Source organism: Mandrillus leucophaeus, unplaced genomic scaffold, assembly GCF_000951045.1.
Source record: "Mandrillus leucophaeus isolate KB7577 unplaced genomic scaffold, Mleu.le_1.0 Scaffold411, whole genome shotgun sequence".
NCBI classification, from domain to species: domain Eukaryota; kingdom Metazoa; phylum Chordata; class Mammalia; order Primates; family Cercopithecidae; genus Mandrillus; species Mandrillus leucophaeus.
This window is the reverse complement of record NW_012104377.1, coordinates 2,780,999-2,800,211: the sequence shown is the minus strand read 5'-3', so window position 1 is coordinate 2,800,211 and position 19,213 is coordinate 2,780,999. Positions and strand designations below refer to the sequence as shown.

The 19,213-nt window shown below is 40.5% G+C and overlaps 1 protein-coding gene across 1 annotated transcript in view; it reads right to left on the bottom strand.

Annotated features, from left to right (window-relative positions):
- Nucleotides 1–969: 969 nt before the first annotated feature.
- RAPH1 (Ras association (RalGDS/AF-6) and pleckstrin homology domains 1) overlaps nt 970–19,213 on the bottom strand; it is a 110,366-nt gene continuing 92,122 nt past the window's right edge. Inside the window, exons 11-14 of the mRNA XM_011992486.1 lie at nt 16,407–16,505; nt 15,632–15,752; nt 11,952–12,094; nt 970–8,529 (exon numbers count right to left, since the gene is read on the bottom strand). Coding sequence (XP_011847876.1) covers nt 6,553–8,529; nt 11,952–12,094; nt 15,632–15,752; nt 16,407–16,505 — 2,340 coding nt within the window. The 3' untranslated portion in view covers nt 970–6,552. The remainder of the gene's footprint in view (nt 8,530–11,951; nt 12,095–15,631; nt 15,753–16,406; nt 16,506–19,213) is intronic.

Sequence of the window (19,213 nt, the reverse complement as noted above, 5' to 3'; positions counted from 1 at the left end):
TAAAAATTATTGCAGACTGGTCAGAAGTGAATCTAAAAGACAAACCAGTAGCTAGCCTGTGCTTTGTTGCTGTAAGAGCCTAGATTATAAAAGAATTTTCTAATGATGTATCTGAGGGTAGCAATAGTTTGTCTCCACAATACCCAAAATAATGTTTCAGCTTTTCTCACTTTTCAAGCCCATCTTATTTCCTCTGTACCTTTATTATTTTGGTATCATTAGGTAAGGTGAAGAATAATGTAGAAAACTGAAATACCCAGCTAAAACATTTATGGGTTTCTCGTATTTGTGAATAGGATTGTAGGCGTTAGAGCAGTCTTGTCTCAAAGATGATAGTATCCAGTCTTTTGTTAATGACCCTATTGCTTGGCTCTTTTTGGGTTACTTCGGAATTACAAATTTGGTTGGATTTGAGGCATCTGCCAATTAAGGGGCATATGCAATGTGTTCTGTTTTCCTGTCAGCCTGTGTACGCTGCTGTTTCTGAAGGCGTAAGTACAGGTGCAGTTTCCAGAACCACGTATGATTGATTGATTGATTGATTGACAGACGGTGAACGAAAGGGGAAGGCTTCTACGTCTTTTGCCCTAGTTTGGTACATAATAAAGTGATTGCAAACACATTACACATTTATACATACCTTCACACGGCAGTCCAACACGCAATTGTGACTCCAAAGATGATTTGAAACAAAAGGCATTCCTTTTTGTATTAGTTTGTACCTAGTTCTTTGTTTAAAGAAGAAAAATCTTTAAAAGCTGTTGTCACTTAATCACCAGTGTATTTAATGGCCAAATTTCCCTAGTTGGTATAAAATACTCTTAAAAGTTAACAAACTGAACATATCAAACTAATTTATTTACCACACTTAATTTCTTCTGTGTATGGCCTATGTTCTGGGTACCCTGATACAAAATGCAAAACCAGGTTCTTAATGGTGCCGATCCACAAACACTCAAAGTCCCCATGTTTAAATGAAATCTATGATTTTTTTTATTAAGGATTTGATAAGCTGACATAGTGAAAACATGTAACTGAAAAACATTTACACTGACTGTACGACTAGTGTGCTAAGCCATTACAATAGTTTACTGACATAACTGGCAAGAGTAACTTGGAAAATAACTTAATCCAGCAGAACAAAAACCTCCTCAGTAGTACTGAATATATCTCTCTCATATATATATCTATATATATATAGCTTTGCACAATCGGAGCAAGGCACATAATGAAATGAGCATACATTTATGCAGAAGAAAGTAATAACAAAGCTGCAAGAAAAATTGTAACTTCATCTTCACTGAGCTGTGCATAATCCTTTGAATAATAATGTCTTCTACCTGGTACATTATAATGAAGTTCCTTGTCTTTTTCATGCTTTAAAAAAGTATATTTCTACATTGTATCTACTTATGGCAAAGCTCCCACAGCCTAGAAGTTGGTGTGAGCCTTGACTGTTTTTTAAAGAACTGAGGGAGGAGCAATCCCAGTTAAATATAATGTGCAATTCTCCTTCAACAGTAAACAAGGTTTTTACAACACTTAGCACAAGCTAATTTTATCTCAAATGTACATCTCTGTAAGAGTTCACTAGTGGCTGATAGTAAAATGAAGCAAAATCATTTGAAACATTCCAGTTAATGCTTATTTTCTAGGAGGGATTATTTACAAGTAGCGAAAAAAAAATGTAGGAGGTGGGGAAATATGAAAAATGGCTGTTTTTGGTATTAGGTTACAATAAATTTAATGAATGGACAGTTCGCAAAATATAAGGGTTTCCCCCCCTTTAGTGCTGCAGACAAGTCTTACTGCCTAAGATGCTGAGGCTTCAGCAATCACGAGCTTGGTATTAGTAGCCGCCATGATAAACACAATCACTTCCCAACGTAACCATCTATAAAATACATAGTGTTCACCATCACCCTGACTCAATTCACTTTTCTAAATGTCTTTGGTAGAAAGCAGCCAGACCCCATGTGGGTAGTGATGTCTCTTGTGAGACACTTCCCATTTCTGCCAAAACTAGAAATACCACCTTCCTTTACTTTCATTAGCACCTCAAAGTTTGCTTGCTGGATTTCTTTAAAAATATTCTGCCAAAAGAGTTGAAGGCACTGGGGGTTTACAGCAAGTATTTTCTCTTTAAAATGGTTTATTATTTCAACAAGCAAAGAGAAAACCAACTGGAGAAATTTTACGGCACTTACCAAGTATGTTTTTCCTTTTTATTTAGCAAGTTTTATTCTACAGCTAAATTTCAGATTTCTTTTACATACAGACCTTGCAAGGGCACGGTAAGAACTGAGCACTTGTTTTGTTTGAGGGATAAAGGTGTAGAAATGTTCTCTTTGAATTTTAAAAGGAATGCCTGTAATCCCAGCACTTTGGGAGGCTGAGGCAGGAAGATCACTTGTGGCCAGGAGTTTGACACCAGCCTGGGCAACACAGTGAGACCCCCGTCTCTACCAAAACAAAAAAACAAACAAACAAACAAAAAAACAAACCTTAAGAGATAATAGTTATCTAATTCTTTTATACTTGCATTTCTCTTTGGATCAAATCTCAACTTTGTGAGAGGTCATATATTCCTACAGGGTTAGGAGTACCCTGCATGATTTATACAAATGTAAAGTGTATATTAAAAAAAATCAAAGTGCCAAAAGGTACTTGCATTCTAAAGGGTTTTTTCCCCCTAGAAACAGTCACCCTCTCATCAAGTGTATGACCCAATTATACCTATTTTATGAAAATCAAGTCATCACACCGATAACCATACAGGATCATATGGGTTTAATTGGTCTAAACTTGAGTGGGATTAAATCAGTTATAATTAGTTAGCTCTGTAGGTATATGAAAAACTTTTAGTAATGTACAAAAATAGGAATGGGTTTTTTATCTGTTTAAAATCGCTTTTGTGTTTATAACAAAATTACTTTTAGCTGAGGAACAAAGGTGACAGAGTTCTGTTGGTGGCTGATAGTCATAGCAGGCCAATCCACACCATTACCTGAAATATTTTTCAGGCTAATTTATAACTTTATGGATTTCCTTGATACAAGTTTATTAGTAGTTGTATTCTCCCAGAATAGCAGCAAATAAAGCTTGAATTAGATGTACAGCTCCTAATAACCTTGACCTCAGAGTTGTCACTTGGTTGGAATTATTATGATCCCCCCAATTTAAATTTTCTTGAGAAACTCAGCATTGTTTTCAGTGACAAGAAAACATACATGGGAAGGGGACCCAAGAGAGTTCACCAAGATAGTTCACAGCCCTTTGCAGGGTGTGCCTTTGGTGGTGGGAGCACCTCGATTTTACAGGACTATGAAACACCATGTCTACTTTGTTTGAAATTTTCTGATAAAAATAGTCTTCTGTAACTTAAGATTCCACATTCTTTTTCATTTAAAAAGTCCCAGAAATTTATCCAATTTACAACTAAGGTGGGTATCTGTAAAAACCTTAAGAACAGTGACTCTTCCCAAGAAATTTATAGCATCTAAAGCGGGTGGAGTGGGGGAAGGAAAAAAAAAAAAAAAGGTATTGGAGCAGTCAAAGTCAAGCTGGTAAAATCCAATACAGAATATCTAATAAACCTGAAGTTATTTTACTGAGAATAGATTATGCTGTCCTACAGCATTGGTGCCAAAACTTTAAGCATAGAGTGATTCTATTTTGAAATTATCTATAGTAGAAATTAAGAGTTTCACTAATTAAGCAAGTCACTACCTGTAATAAGCACCTGTTTGCACTGCCCTCGGCAGCAGGATGAGTTAATTCATGCTGTTCACTTTTCAGTACAGTCAAGTCAACTGCACAGACTTGAAGCAGCCAAGCTGGGTGAGAGCTGCAGAGCCGAGGGCAATGAAAGAAGGCACAGTACTAGTGTCATCCGGCAGTAGATGCTTTCCATGAATACTCCAGAGAAAAAGAGCTACAGAAATACAGTTGAGGAAAAGCTACATCCTGACAAAAATCCAAATTAAAGAAAACCCACTAGGCAGTAAAACATCAGAAGTATAAAGTATCACTTTACTGGTTTTTTAAATTCAGTTCATACATGAGGTTAAAACATTTTTAACAGCCATTTCTGTCTGTGAAGGAATGTCAAGGGAAATGGCCTGTTGGGAGACAAGCCACTGGATTGGGGTTAAAATGACAGTCTCCTCCTCTAGCCGTACCCTCTTCCTGGCATCATTAGTGTTCAAAAGGATGTCTGCTCTTCCAGGAAAACACACCAGAAGCATCTGTTCAGGATGGCTATCATCAGGATTGATACAAGCAAGAAATTCCAAGAAATCCTGCACTGAAAACACAAAGGCTGTTGTTTCAGGGCTCAAGTCATGGGTGAAAAAAGGTTGGGGGGTTATGTTTTTTCCCCCTCAAGGAAAATTGAAGTTGCCTACTTTCTCATAAGAAAATCACCACAATAAAACTCAAAACCCCAGGGATGAATACTCTGATAATTGGATTCATATTCTTAACTCTAACCCACAAATATGGGTGACCCTCAAAGTATAAAACTTCAGGTAGCAGACTATGAGAAACTCATTCATGAATCACAGTGGAGCTTGGCAATCTACTCAAACATTACTCAGATTTCTGTGCATGCTTAAATTAACGATGCAGATGTGTTAAAGCTCACTTCATAAACATCAAACATAAAACTTGGTGAACAATTTGAAATGCCTAAAAATTAACGGTGTATATTCTTACTGCTCCATAACCACATGAACGTGCTCAACAGTTTTCTGGAGATGCAGCAGTGGAGAGGTGCCGCTCATTCTGTTTATGATGCGGTTTTCGTGGAGTGTGGGTTATGTGAGACCTTGAGTATACTGTACTAATTAAGCACTTTTGCTCATTCTAGAATTATTGACCGTCTCTTCCCCCACTTTACTGGCATTTTTTCCTTGTGGGACAATGTCAACTGATTTCTGCAGTTTGCATTGGTAATCATTAACAATAGGCACAGACTTTGATTACAGGATGTGCTCCCTTTATAATAGGTGGGATGGCCCATTTTTATTCTCATTTGGGAGCCACTCTTAAGATTGTGTTTCATTCCTAATGGTCCAATTTATCATAAGTTGATGAGACAGTACATATTTCTCTCATGAACCAAGGAAAATTCACAGAAAAAAAAGCATATAGAAGTATATAGTGTGTCATTAGAGCAGTGACTCCATGTTATACCAGACTGCACATGCATAATACGTAATGTCAGTTACTGGACTTGGACGTCCCACTCCATCAGAACACCTGGTAACCTGAACTAATCACAACCAGGATGCAGTCAGCAAGGGTCCTGGTGGCCCCAGTAGCTATAAATGATATTGTCTTCCCTCTCCATGGTAGTGCCATACTTAATGAGTTTTTTGTATTACCTATTATAACCCATATACAACCGGATTAATGACACTTGCACAGGGGCCAGTTTTGTTCTCTCATCACCCTTCCCTTCTATAGAGCAATGCTCAAAAACTGCATTTTAGAAAATGATTTTGTTTTTCATACTGATGCACCATATTGGGGCACAGGATGTGTATATTTCATATACCAATTGTCTACAGATACGTGATAACATCTACCTAAAGCACATATTTTAAGAAGGTAACTGGTGACCCAAAGACATACTGGGACAGAACATTACAGAAATAACTGTGTTGTCCATCCTCTTAAAATCAATCAAAGTGAGGATCATGAAGCCAAGTTGATAAAGCTTCATAAAACAGTACTAAAAAGGAACTCTCCAGAATTACAGCACTAATTATCCATGTATTGTAGGCAAAGAGCTTACCTGTCAGCACATCCCAAATGTGGATCACTGCAGCAGTACTGCAGCTAGAACGGCTGAGTTAGTTACACCATGTATTTACTTTATGCATAACCATATACAGAGATGTCTGTGAACACTTCCCCATCCTGCACTAGTTACCCGTTCTATGAAGCTGAGAGATTTTCCTGATTTAAAGTGCCCCTTTATGTATAGCAGTGAAGTGTCAGTCAAGCAATTCTAACTTCAGCCAACTGGGGAAAAAACAAACACAAAAGCCTTATAGATATACCACACATTCTGGTGATTTTTCTCAACCAGAAGTAGCACATTCTACATCTATTTCTTAGTTATATAATACACCACATGCACGAATAGGCTACACATGGACAGACACTTACAAATACCTTCTAAATAAGTGATTAGAAGTTTTTGGTCCAATCCACATGATATAGAAATCTTAAGAGACAACACACATCCCCTTCTATGCCTCTTCCACCCAAAATACAGAACACCCATTTTCAGATTAGGAGAGAAAAGGAATAAATAGAATAACTCTCAGCTCTCTCTATATATACACATACACATACATATATGTATACATATATACACACATACACCGTATAGCTGTGTGTACACACACGCATACACATATAGCTGGACACTACCTGAATAACATCATACCAGGAGGCTCTGAACACCTGAATTCACAGATGATCAGGTGAGCTGATTGTAGAAGTGATTACAGATATCATGAAAATAAAGTCCTATGGTGGCTACCAGTCTCTGGAGAGCTTGGTGTTCTGGTCTCTCTTTGGGGGAGCAGGAGGGGGTCCTCTCCGCAATGTTGCATAGCCTGATATATGACTGCCTCCGTAACCAGCCTTCTGTTGATCAGACAGCAGTTCAGGGGGTGGTGGAGGCAATGCCATATCATCCATGGTGGCTGTTGGTTCTGCTCTGGACATGCGGGAGGAGGAGAGCGAGCCATGCCGAGTGATGGACTTTCGTTGCAGTGTCCTGTTGAGGTCAGCCAGGAATCCAGGCTGGACACTAAGGCTGGATTTGGGAGAGGTGGGCACTTGTGGCACAACTGTGGCCATTGTTGGCTGCTCAGAAATCTCTGCTTGAGTGAGGCGGGTGCTGTCATTCCGTTTGGGTCGTGTGGGTGGAGGGGCCTTCTTCACTGACATTTTAGACCATGGTTGTGGTTGAGGATTAACGACTGCCACTTTTGGAGAGGCGTTTCCCGAGAATACTGCTGGAATCTCAATGGGGGGCAGAGGAAGCTCTGTTTCAGGTGGAGGGGGTGGAAAATCAGAATCAGATGGAGGAGAAGGAAATTCCACCATGGAGTCCTTTCCACGCCCACTCAGAACAGGGGCTTTTGCTGACACACACCCTTGCTGGAGAACTCCAGGAAGGTTGACTCCAGAAAGATTGAGTTTTCCAGGCTTGGGGGGTGCTGCAGGAGGTGGCAGGGTCTCCTTGCTGGGAGACCCTGATTCTGCTGGCGGTGTAAACTTGCTGACTAGACTGTCCACCGAGGGTCTCTTGGGCTCGGGATGCTCTGCACTGCTGCTGGATTTAATGCTGGAGTTGCGCTGTGGGGTTGGGGGTGGTTTCTTTCCCCCAGGGCTGGATGTTTTACTGGTCTTTTTGCCTGGAGATCCACTTTTGTCAGGGGTAGAAGCTGTGGGTGGAGGTGGTGGTGGTGGGGCTGGGACAGGTGATGGGGGTGGAGGAGGAAACACCAGGCTGCTTTCAGGAGGGGGAGGGGGGAAGTCCGGAGAAGGGACTGGGATGGAGCTGGGCTGCCACTTGGGCTTTGCTTTTACTGCAGGAGGGGACTGTGGAGCTACATTTGCTGGGACAGGCTTTAAGGGCTGAGATTCCATGGCGGGGGGAGTTGGAGGGGGTGGAAACTGGCTGGCTATCTGCTTCACGACTGAGGGCACCGGTGACAGTGGAGAGGGAGGGGGTTTTGCACAGAAGCTCTGTTGCTTGGGTAATGTTGGTGGGGGTACTGGAACAGGAGGGGTAGGGGGAGAGGGTGGAATGTAAGAAACAGGGAAAGCTGGCTGCTTTTTTGCTGGGGGTACTGGAGGAGTAGGTGTGGGTGGTGCAGCTTGTGTCACAACAGGTGCCACAGTCTTGGTGCTGGTTGGTGGGGGTATGGTCACAAGAGGTTTTGGGGGGGCTTGAGGAGGGAGGGGTGCAGGGATAGGAGGAGGTGGAGGGGGTGCTGGGGGAGCCACCTGAGTAATATGCTGAACTTGATGGATCTTCAGTGGAGGAGGCGGGGCACTGAACTGTGGAAGGGATGGGGTACACGGTGCAGGCTTTAGCTGGGCCATGGCAGAGCCTGGGGTTGGGGGTGGAGGAGGGGGAGGGGGTGGTGGAACAACTCCATTGGGGGGTACCAGGATCTGAGGCTTCACTGACTGTGGCTGCATCACTGGGGGTGTTGGCGGTTTAAACAGGGCCCCTGAATGCTGAGACGCATTCTGTAGCCGTGTTATTGTGCTGTACTTGACGAACATTGGGGCTGCTGAGCCTGCAGAAGGTGCGGATTGGCTGGGCAGCGGGGGAGGAGGGGGTGGTGGAGGAGGTGGGGGAGGAGGAGGTGGGGGTGGCGGAGGAGGTAGAGGTGGTGAAGGCTGTGAAGCAGTGTAGGGGGTGACTATCTTAGGTTGCGGGGATAAAGGGGGCACAAGTGAAGTGTAGGGCCGATTCATAGACTCCATTCTGGCCTAAAAGGAGTATAAAAAGGGAGTGGGAGAGAGAAAAACACAACAAACAAAACAGTTACAGAGGTAAGCTTTGATTGTGTAAAACTAAAAAGCAGGGAGTCTGGGACATGCATGAAGAGGATGCAGAAGTTGGTGGTGATCATAAAGATGGACAATGTCAGGAAGGCTAAAATCTGATTCTGCGGGCAAGAAGGAAACAGAAAACTTGTTTTACCCCACAGTAAAATAGCTAGACCACCTAACAATCTAGGAAAAATGTCCGGTTGCAAAAGCTGTTTGAATGGTGACAGGATGCATGACTTCTGACCTTGGCTGTTTGACTTTGACACAGCCTGCCCTAAATGGAACCCTATGTGGCGGTCCTCTGAGCACTGGACTTGCAAGGGGAGATGTGATGGCTCCAGTTCACCTTTCAGTCCATGACTGCATCCACATCAAGCAGATGCTATAACTGGGTTTAGGAGGGCTTCCTGGTGGAATGAGGATGGCTTTTTGATGCTAGTAAGCTGACACAGGAGAGTATGAGAATGTTGAGCAGGCGTGCACAGTCACACGGGAATGAATAAGCTTGACACACACACTCGTGTTCGTGTGAGACATTTGCATCCAACATGCACAGAAGTCCAGCAATGCAGGTAAAGGGGGGACATTCTTTACATTTGTTTTACTGGAAAATACATAAAGAAATGCTTTGTAAACATTACAGCAAAACACTGTAAAAATATCATACAGAAAAAGCCAGAAGAAATTAAGAGGAAGCTCTGAAAGGCTAGAATAAAGAAAATGTATCAAGAAATGGAAGCTAGCATTTGCCAGCAACCAACCCATCTGGGTAGCTGAAATGGTCACATCTGGTAGTTTATTTCATGGAGCTAATCATGCACGATGGTGGTTCAGGTAGTACTTTGAAAAGAGGAAAGGGAGGACCCTTGTTTTAAAAACTTTACATACATCTTTTAGGCTCTTTGAACCAACTTGGAGGATCCAAGATAAACCATTTGTTTTCAATTATGAATGACATCGAGAATGCATGGGTTAGTGAACTAGAAGGCTCATTATAGGGCTGAATTCTAATGGCCAGCAGGACACTCACATGTTTCTTTTAAAATTACACAAAAAGAAAGTATTAGTCTGTGAGATTGGGTTACAGGTGTCACCGAGGTTAATGTGTTTCCAGAGAACAACCCCTGACCTTAACTTGACCCTGTCTTGGCTGCTTCAGGGGCGCAGGCCTTAGCTGTGCTGGCCTTCTCATCTGGCACCTGAGACTGAGGTAACAGGAGAAGAAACACAGAGTGATCAAGCCTTAAATCATGACTGCTGACAGCAGGGTTCCTACTCTTCTGAAACTCTGTGCAATGGTGGACTTTGCTGCTTAATCACAGAACATTTTGGGTCTGTGATTTTGTTTTCCTTGGCCTTACACATAACCAGGTTCTATAACTTAAAATGCACACGGAGCTCACCGTTAGTAATTTGGTAAGGCAAAGGGGTTTTCCTTTGGCCATCTGAATTGTGTAAACCAACTTCTCTAGTACATTTTTAGAGTACTAGCTCCATCCAAATTGATTAAATGGGGGAAGGGAGAGAGAATTATTGCTTAAAAGTTTGGGTCTCTAATAAGGGAGTTAAATTCAGTGTTTTGAGAATTTAGATCGTTAGAACCAATTCTCAAATGTTCATTTCTGAAGGAAAGGGCTTCAGCCCCACATGGTGCTACTAAGGCCTTCTCTACCCTGAGGGAGCCCAGTTAGTGAACCACATATGCAAATGAAGGAATAAAAGGAAAAATGTCCATTTATTCTCATTCATGAATGTACCTGTATAAGTGACTCAGACCAAAAGCACCCCCCACCAAAAAATTAAATAAATAAAAACAATTATTAATAAAAATAAAATAGTCAAGCCCAGGGTGCCACTGGTTCCTCAATGATGGAGTGGCCTCTCGCATATTGAAATGGTGCCTACAGCCAGGACACATCCCTGCCTACACAACTACAGAGGATGTCTGATAGAAGGCCATGATGTCTTTAAAATGAACTAAAGAACCTCTCTATTTTTCTAATTTATAGCCTTGCAATAAATATACTCATCCTTCAGTCTCACTGAACAATCTATTATGCAAGGCTCAGGAATCCAAAATTTTAAGGGAACTGATTTTAATTTAGTCTTCCACATAAAGTATAATTTGAAAAAATTTATCAATGCCCAAAGTGGCAAAAGCATTAAAAAAAACAAAAAACAAAAAAGGTAAGGAATGAGTCTGAATAAATTAACCAATAAAGAAATAACTGGACTGAATATGGTGGCTCATGCCTGTAATCCCAGCACTTTGGAAAGCCGAGGCGAGAGGATCACTTGAGGCCAGGAGTTCGAGACCAGCCCAGGCAAAATAGCCAGACCTTGCCTCTACCAAAAAAATAAAAAACTAGCCCGGCATGGTGGCGTGCACCTGTAGTCCCAACTACTCAGGCAACTACTCGGGAGGCTGAGGTGGGAGGATCATTTGAGCCCACGAGGCTTAAATGAGCTCTGATAATACCACTACATTCCAGCCTGGGGAAAGGCGAGGGAGAGGAAGGGAGGGGGAGAAGGAAGGAAAGGAAGGGAAAGAAGGGAGAGAAGGAATGGAAGGAAGGAAGGGGAGGAAGGGAGGGAAGTGAGGGGAGGAAGGAAAGGAGGGAAGGAACGAAGAGAAAAAAGAAGAAAAGAAAAAAAAGGGCTGGGCACAGTGGCTCACGCCTGTAATCCCAGCACTTTTGGGAAGCTGAGGCAGGCGGATCACAAAGTCAAGAGATGGAGACCATCCTGGCCAACACGGTGAAACCGTCTCTACTGAAAATACAAAAAGTAGCCGGGCGTGGTGGCGTGTGCCTACAATCCCAGCTACTCGGGAGGCTGAGGCAGGAGGATCGCTTCAGGCCCAGAGGCGAAGCCTGCAGTGAGCTTCGATCTCGCCACAGCCCTCCAGCCTGGCCACAGAGCCAGACTCTGTCCAAAAAAAAAAAGAGAGAGACAGAAGAGAAGAGAGACAACTGTAAACAGTTTCTCTAGAATTTAGGGCATTCGCAATAGATGGTGTTTTGCCATCCAAACTGCTTAAGGGTGGAAAGGAAGAAATTGTTATTTCTTAAAAATCTGAGCCACTGATAAAATAATTAAACTGCCATTTTTTTTTTTTTTTTTTTTAAAAGATTTTAAGTCATTAGAGCCAATTTGTAAATATTCGTTTCCAAGGGAAAGTCAAATCAACAGGTCTCTCTGAACCGTCTTTACCCGTTACAATTAGGAAAACTGAAAATTAATAAAGGAGACCGAAATAAGGCCAAATAAGATCCCTAATAAAGACATAAAAGAGTTAACAATTTAAACCCAACAGAAAACCACGGAATTTTCTATGTAAATTAAAACGAGGTTGTTACCTTGCTGGACTCTTCCAACTGAGTGCCTCGTTTCCAGGCTTCAGAGAATATGGAGCTCACGATGCTCTGCGAACGGACGTGTCCTGCTGGCTGGGTGTCAGAAACTCCACTATCAGACTGATTGGAGTGATTTGACTGAGACTCTGTTTAAAATAGTTTTTAAAACATAAGATTAAAAGAGTCAGTATTCTGACAGTATTAATATATATGTCTAGTTAGATCTTTTACACAGGGTCAGGTGCTGTGTAGAACAGTACCAAGTTATTTTACTCGTTTCATCATAAACACAGCCAGTATCTTCTAGAAAACTTTCCTTACCTTGGAATTAATAGGAAATCTCAGATTAGTTTTAAATACTTCACCATGAGAGACTGATAATTATAATAAATGATTCACATAACATTATTGGTATCCTGACACCCAGTCTTTCATGAAATCAACTCTAAACAATAAAAGAATTAATGAACCATCAGTACAGGAGTCTCTCAATCATGTCTGCGCTACACTGAGAATCAGTTTTTTTAATACTCCTGCCCTAAGGTCACCCCAGAATTGTAACTTAGGATTTCAGATCTATACACAATGATTATTTCCTTTTTTCTAGCAATGATCAATACTTAGAATTTGACCCTCCAGTGGGAAGTGTGTTTCCTAGGGATTTAGGTATTGGCCCCATAGGGTGGCAGCTGTGCTGTATCTTGGCCTCTCAGCAAGGCACAAAAAAAGTCTTGAAAGGAGTGGGGCCTGGTAGGAATGGCTATGTGTCTCTCTGCTGCCTAAATGAGGCTGAGGTGTGAGGATCATTTGAGCCCAGGAGGCTTAAGTGAGCTATGATAGTACCACTGCATTCCAGCCTGGGTGATGGGAGGGGAAGGGGAAAAGGAAGGGGAAAGGGAAGGGGAAAGGGAAGGGGAAGGGGAAAGGGAAGGGGAAGGCTGAGGGACTAGCAAAATTGTTTCAATGGACTCCAGAGCAGGTAATGTAACCATGTGAACGCACCTAACTTGATGCCTGGTATCTAAAGGAAACTCAAATGTTAAAGCTGATCCCATCCAATCACTGTGATGGGTGGGTATCATTAGAATGTCATATTAAGCACTTCAGCCAGGGTAGTCAAAGATAAGAGCCACAAATAAACCCTAAACCCAAACTCCTCTGGAGACATTTAAGATAATGTCCCCAGGGCAAAAATACAATACAACATAAAATAAAACCTACTGAATTTTCTTCATTCTTGATCACCCAATAGCTGAGTCATTTTTAAAAAGTTAAAACTTCACTAGCCTCATTTATCATCCCTTTTTAACATCTGCCTAATACTTTACACAAAGTGTATGAATGCTGCCGGAGCAGGAAAAGGCACTATACCTAAACTACTTCATAAAATAATGTGTTAAAGCACTTAAGTGCTAGGTAATTTTTTTTAAAAATACTCATCTTTTCTCAATCTTCTATCCTTTAATTTCCTTTTCTAAAATCCTACTTGCTACCTACTTTTTACTTTGTCCTTCCTAACCCATGTTCTGAAAGGGTTTTTTGGTTTTGTTTTCCATTTTAATAAACATTTTTTTAGAATAGTTTCAGATATCTACATATTAGATATTTGAATATTAGAATAATTTGAGCACAGAATTCCTACATACCTGGCATCCAGTTTACCCATTTAGCAATATGTTTGGTTTTAAAGAAATTCTCCTTGGGGAAAAAAGTGTCCTCTTTTAATTTTATTCCCTTTACCCCATTATTAACATGTTACATTACTATGCTACATTTGTCACAACTAAGGAAATGCCCTGCTACTGTTAACTACGCTCCAAACTTTATTCGGATTTCACTATTTCTCCCTATGTCCCTTTTCTGATCCAGGACACCACACTACAGTTAATCATCCAGTCTCCTGTAACAGCTTCTCAGAGTTTCCTGTTTTTGATGACTTCAATAGTTTTGAGGAATAGTGGTCAGGTATCTTGTAGACTGTCTCTCAGTTTTGGTTTGTCTGATGCTTTTTCTCTGGATTAGTCTGAGTTTATGGAACTTGGGGAGGAAGATCATAGAGGAAAAAAGCCATTCTCACACACTATGTCAAAGGTAGCTATAACCAATATGACTTATTACTGATATTGACCTTGATCATGTGGTTGCAGCAGTGTTTGTCAGGTTTCTCCACTGTGAAGTTACCCCTAATCCCCGCTCCATGATCATTGGAAGCAAGGCACTGAGCACAGCCCACACTTGAGGACTGAAGAGGTAAGCTCCACTTCCTTCAGAACAAAGTGTCTTCATAAATCATTTAGAAATCTACACAGGACAGTTGTCTCCTCTTCCCCATTTATTTATTCAGTGATTTATTTACATCAGTATAAACTCATGGATATTTATGTCCATGGGTTACAATCCTATAACTACATTTATTATCATATTGCTCAAATTGTTCCAGCTTTGACCTTTGGAGCTCTTTCAGACTGGCTCCTCTAGGTATCCCTTTGACATATTCTCATCTTGTTTTTTGTGAGACAGCATCTTGTTCTGTTGCCCAAGCTGGAGCACAATGGTGTGATTATACCTCACTAGTCTTGAACTTCTGGGCTCAAGCAATCCTCCTGCCTCAGCTTCCTGAGTTGCTGGGACTATGTGTAGTACCAAGTCTGGCTAATTAAAAAAAAAAAAAAAAGTTCTAGAGATGGGGTCTTGCTGTGCTGCCCAGGCTGGTTTTGAACTCCTGGGCTCAAGTGATCCCTTCACTTAGGCCTCCCAAAGCCTTGGCATTACAGACATGAGCCACTGTGCCTGGCCCCACTGTCGTTTTTTAAGCATTCCCTTACTTTCTGGCATTACAATATGCTCCAGGCTCATCCTATATATATTCACTGCTGCAGCCCTATAATTAGCCATTTCTCTGACAGCCCTGGTTTCTTTTTTTTTGGAAGAACGGTATTAGAAACCATGATCTATTTAAGCAGCATCCTTGGCCAAAATTTAATAAAACAAAAAAACAAAAAGAAACCTCTATGATCTAGGGACTGGGTATTCTCATGTTCCTGGGCTATCACTGCTTCTGTCCCTCTCAGTGGACAGAACTAGGAAATGTATGTGTATATACACATTCTAAATTTATTTTTACTTAATAGAGATGAAATAGAGTCATACAGCTTTTAAATATACTACTACTTAAAGTTATTATTTCTTTCATCATATCCAATGCAAAAATTTAAAAATTCTGCTTTTAGATGACATGGATCTCATTCATGAAACATTTTCAATTGAAAGATTTATCTTAAGATGTGATCATAGCACATCTTAAAGGATATAGGAATCTGAAGGAGTACGGCTTCTTCATGGATTCTGAGTACAAAGACTTTTTCCAAGTAATGCTTTATCCCAAATTATGCAGTAACAGTGGTTTTCTAGCAGTATGTGTGTTTTGAATAAATTATATAAATATAAATAAAACTGGTTTTAAAAGTCTATATACTGATTTTTCATGTCAGATACATTTGTGAACTAGCCCATGATACTGTGCCCTCTAACAATTTTTAAAAAGGCATCTATTGATTATAATTTAGGAATTAAGTATGGCTCCGGCTTTTAAGAATCAAGTTGAAATTTCCAGGTCTACTATCAGTCTCTATAGAAACCTTCATATTAATCACAAAATAGTGCTTTGAAGCATTTTGAACTACCTGGGATGCTGGAAGAACTGGATCCTGATTTAATGCTGGAGCTGGATAAGGAGGTCCAATCACAGGTTGACTCTGTCCTCTTCAAGGCTTCTTGGTAGTTCATATAGAGCTGCTTCCCATACTAAAGCGAAGACAGGAAATGGTGACATCTAAACTTCACTGAGTATGATACAGAACGATAAGGTAAAATGGGGGACATACTGCTGTTTACTGATTGATGGTCTGTATTAAAATTAATACCTATGATACTTCAAAAATTCTTCTAATACCATAAATTATAATCTATTCTGATTTCTCCCTCATTTTTAGAGGGACAGCAAGAAGTCAACACTTGATTCTGTTCATTATAAACATTAATGTTTTTTCACCCCAAATTCTTGATCCAAGGGCAGCTTTTCAGCACTCTTCAGGATACTGCTCCAAATGTGGTTGGTAAATGATCATTACTTAAAAGTAATTTAATTTTTCCAAAACTTACTTTGCTTAGGCTAAACTCCACTATTTAAGAATCATATAATGCATTCTCCAAACCCAAATTAAATCACTTTGATACTACACAAGCTTTTACCAGCAGTATTATTCCAAGTATACCAAATGTTAAAAGTTTATCCCTATAAATAAGGAAAAAAGACAACATTTAAAACTTGAAACTTAGGCCTGAAAAAACTAGGCGCTGGCAAATCCATGAACATCAAAGTCAGAATAACTGTCATGACAACGAAACTGTATCATCAAACACCTCATGATTCCATCATCAAATCAAAAGGAAACATGCCTTTGCAATGCGGATCCCATTGACCCACTGATGCAGTGTCCTCACATCATCACAACAAAGGTATTTGATATATTGAGATTTCTTCTGGATTTGTGGATGCTGCAAGATTAAAGACAAAATCCAACTAAGTCCCTTGGAGAACTAAAGAAAAACAAACTTTATCAAAGCTTAAACATATCCTGACAAGTTACAGGCCATTAGAGTAATGGCCAATACAGTTAAACGCTTCTCATATGGCCATAAGGCCAAATAAAATAGCCCATAAGAAATTTTACAAAGTAAACGAGAAAGAAACTTCTGCGAAATGTTAGGTCAAGATGTCCAAGTTAAAACAGATCTTCACATCTTGGGAAATTCTCAAACATTCCTTCTACATTTCAAAGAAACAAAGTTCATCAAGGTTAACCAAGTCCATAGAATTCTCCATCTATAAGATTATGAAAAGGAAGAGAATGTTTAATTTCACTTTCAACCCACTGAAATTATGAGTGCAGAAGACTCCAAATCAGACAGGGACTTTGACAAAGCTTCAGTGTCTAGAGGTGAGGTGAATTACTGGGCTGGGTACACCAAGCCTATGGCACAGCACCTGGGACAAGAGTCTACAGTCACACCTGTCACAGGTGAGTACAGCCCTGTAGGCCCCACTCTCTACCAAACTGCAGGGCTGCAGCACGTGCCTCCAGGAGACATGTAGATGTCAACAACATAATCACATTTAGTTTTCACAACCCACTGTACTTTTCAGTTGAGGCTTGGATCAGAGGTGACAGACTTAACCTTGGCTACAAAATCCAGGTGTTAGGAATATGTTTAAGGAATTCTAACACCACTGAGGCTCAATCACCAGGTCCTTGGAAAGAAAAGCCCTAAATCACACTTGTTCTGAATGTAATGACTTAGGATTACCACATCTCTTTTCAACTGTTACGAAAACCAAAAAAACTAATGGCTATAATTTGCCTGGAAAAAAATTTAAATTCATGTTCACTTTTAACAAAGAAAAAGGCCAGGCGCGGTGGCTCACACCTGTAATCCCAGCACTTTGGGAGGCCGAGGCGGGTGAATCACAGGGTCAGGAGTTCGAGACCAGCCTGACCAACATGGTGAAACCCTGTCTCTATTAAAAATACAAAAATTAGTCAGACGTGGTAGCGCATGCCTGTAATCCCAGCTACTCAGGAGGCTGAGGCAGGAGAATCGCTTGAACCCAGGAGGCAGAGATTGCAGTGAGCCGAGATTGTGCCACTGCACTCCAGCCTGGGTGACAGAGCGAGACTTCGTCTCCAAAAAAAACAAAGAAAGAAAAAAAGCTTTAAAAGAATTTAGTTTTCCAAAATTCCCCGATTATATTAATTGGTTGTGATAATCTCAGTATCAATAAGCTCAATAAAACAAGCAATTTAAAGACGTTTTCAATGCATCAAGAATAGATGGCCACCAATAGAAGTTATATGTATCTGCATTGTTAAAGATCAATCACTTTGGTCTACAATGAGGAAAAAAAAGTAAACCTATTAATTCTATTCTTTGTTTTTCAGAGCTCAGCTCCTGTAACATTTAATACCAAAACCAATTTTCTTGTCGAAGGTTATAGTCAGTTTTAAACAATACACCCTCAACAATAAGAGGTCAGCAAAATCATACCTAACAGTCTTCCCTCCTGATAATATAGGCCCTCTCTTGGAATACGCTCCTTGTCCATGGTAAATTACATTATAATAAACCATAATAGTGATCTTGAAAAAGTAAAGGAGGGCAGACAGAGAAGTATGTATTCCTCTATAAAAGGAGGAAGGAGGATTTTACCTCATTCATTCAACAGATACTTATTGAGAACTATTTGCCAGGTGCTTCAAGTAGGTTTAGTGATGAGCAAAACAGAAGCTGTAGTTTGTGCAGAAGATAAAATAGGCCAACTGAAAAGAGCTTTGTTAGTGTTGTCAGTGAGGGCTTAAGAGACTGTTCTGCTTCATGGAGGCACTGCCTGCAGGGCAAGGTTCAGAGATCTCTGCAAGCTGCTTTAGGTGGCTGGCAGCTGTATCACTACCCCCTCCCTTAATGGTGATTTGCAAACTTGACTGCATGGTTGTTCAACTGTAGCAGAAGCCTGAGTGTGCATGTGTGCTTCTATGCGTTCTGCACAAAAATAGGGTTTATTACTATTATTTTTTAAATCAAAACAACATCTGGGAAAATCAAAGAGAAATTATCCTCCACCCTGTTCTCCTCATCTCTCTAACCTGGGAATACAGATAATAACCTGAAGAGTACTATGGTATAACCATGAGTCTTTTTAAGTCAAGTATCAGATTACTTGCTAGTTTAAAATTCCTTTTAGAACCTCAAAAAAAATTTTCATCCTCTCACATAATAAAGGCATTCATTACTTTCCTTATAGTCATCCAGGCTCTGTACAAGTACCTCTGCAGATTGTCTGTTCTGCTAATACATTATTTCATTAAAAGTGGCATTTATTGCACCCTTGCTATGTACTAGACACTATGTAAAATATTTCACATACTTCATATTTTTCACTAAATACTCACAAAACCCCTCTGAGTTACGTATTATCTCCATGTTGCAAGAAGAAAGCAAGGCACACAGTAAGGTTAAAACAGCACTCAAAATTGCTTCCGATTAAGTGAAAAGTAGTACTAGAATCTGAACCCATGCAATCTCATCCCAGAGTGCATGCTTTTAACTACTATTTCATACTACTGCCTTATTAAAATGTGCCTCCTTTGAATCTGCTACCTCTGCTCCTTTTTTCCCCACAATATTATGCTGTCATTTTAAAAATTACA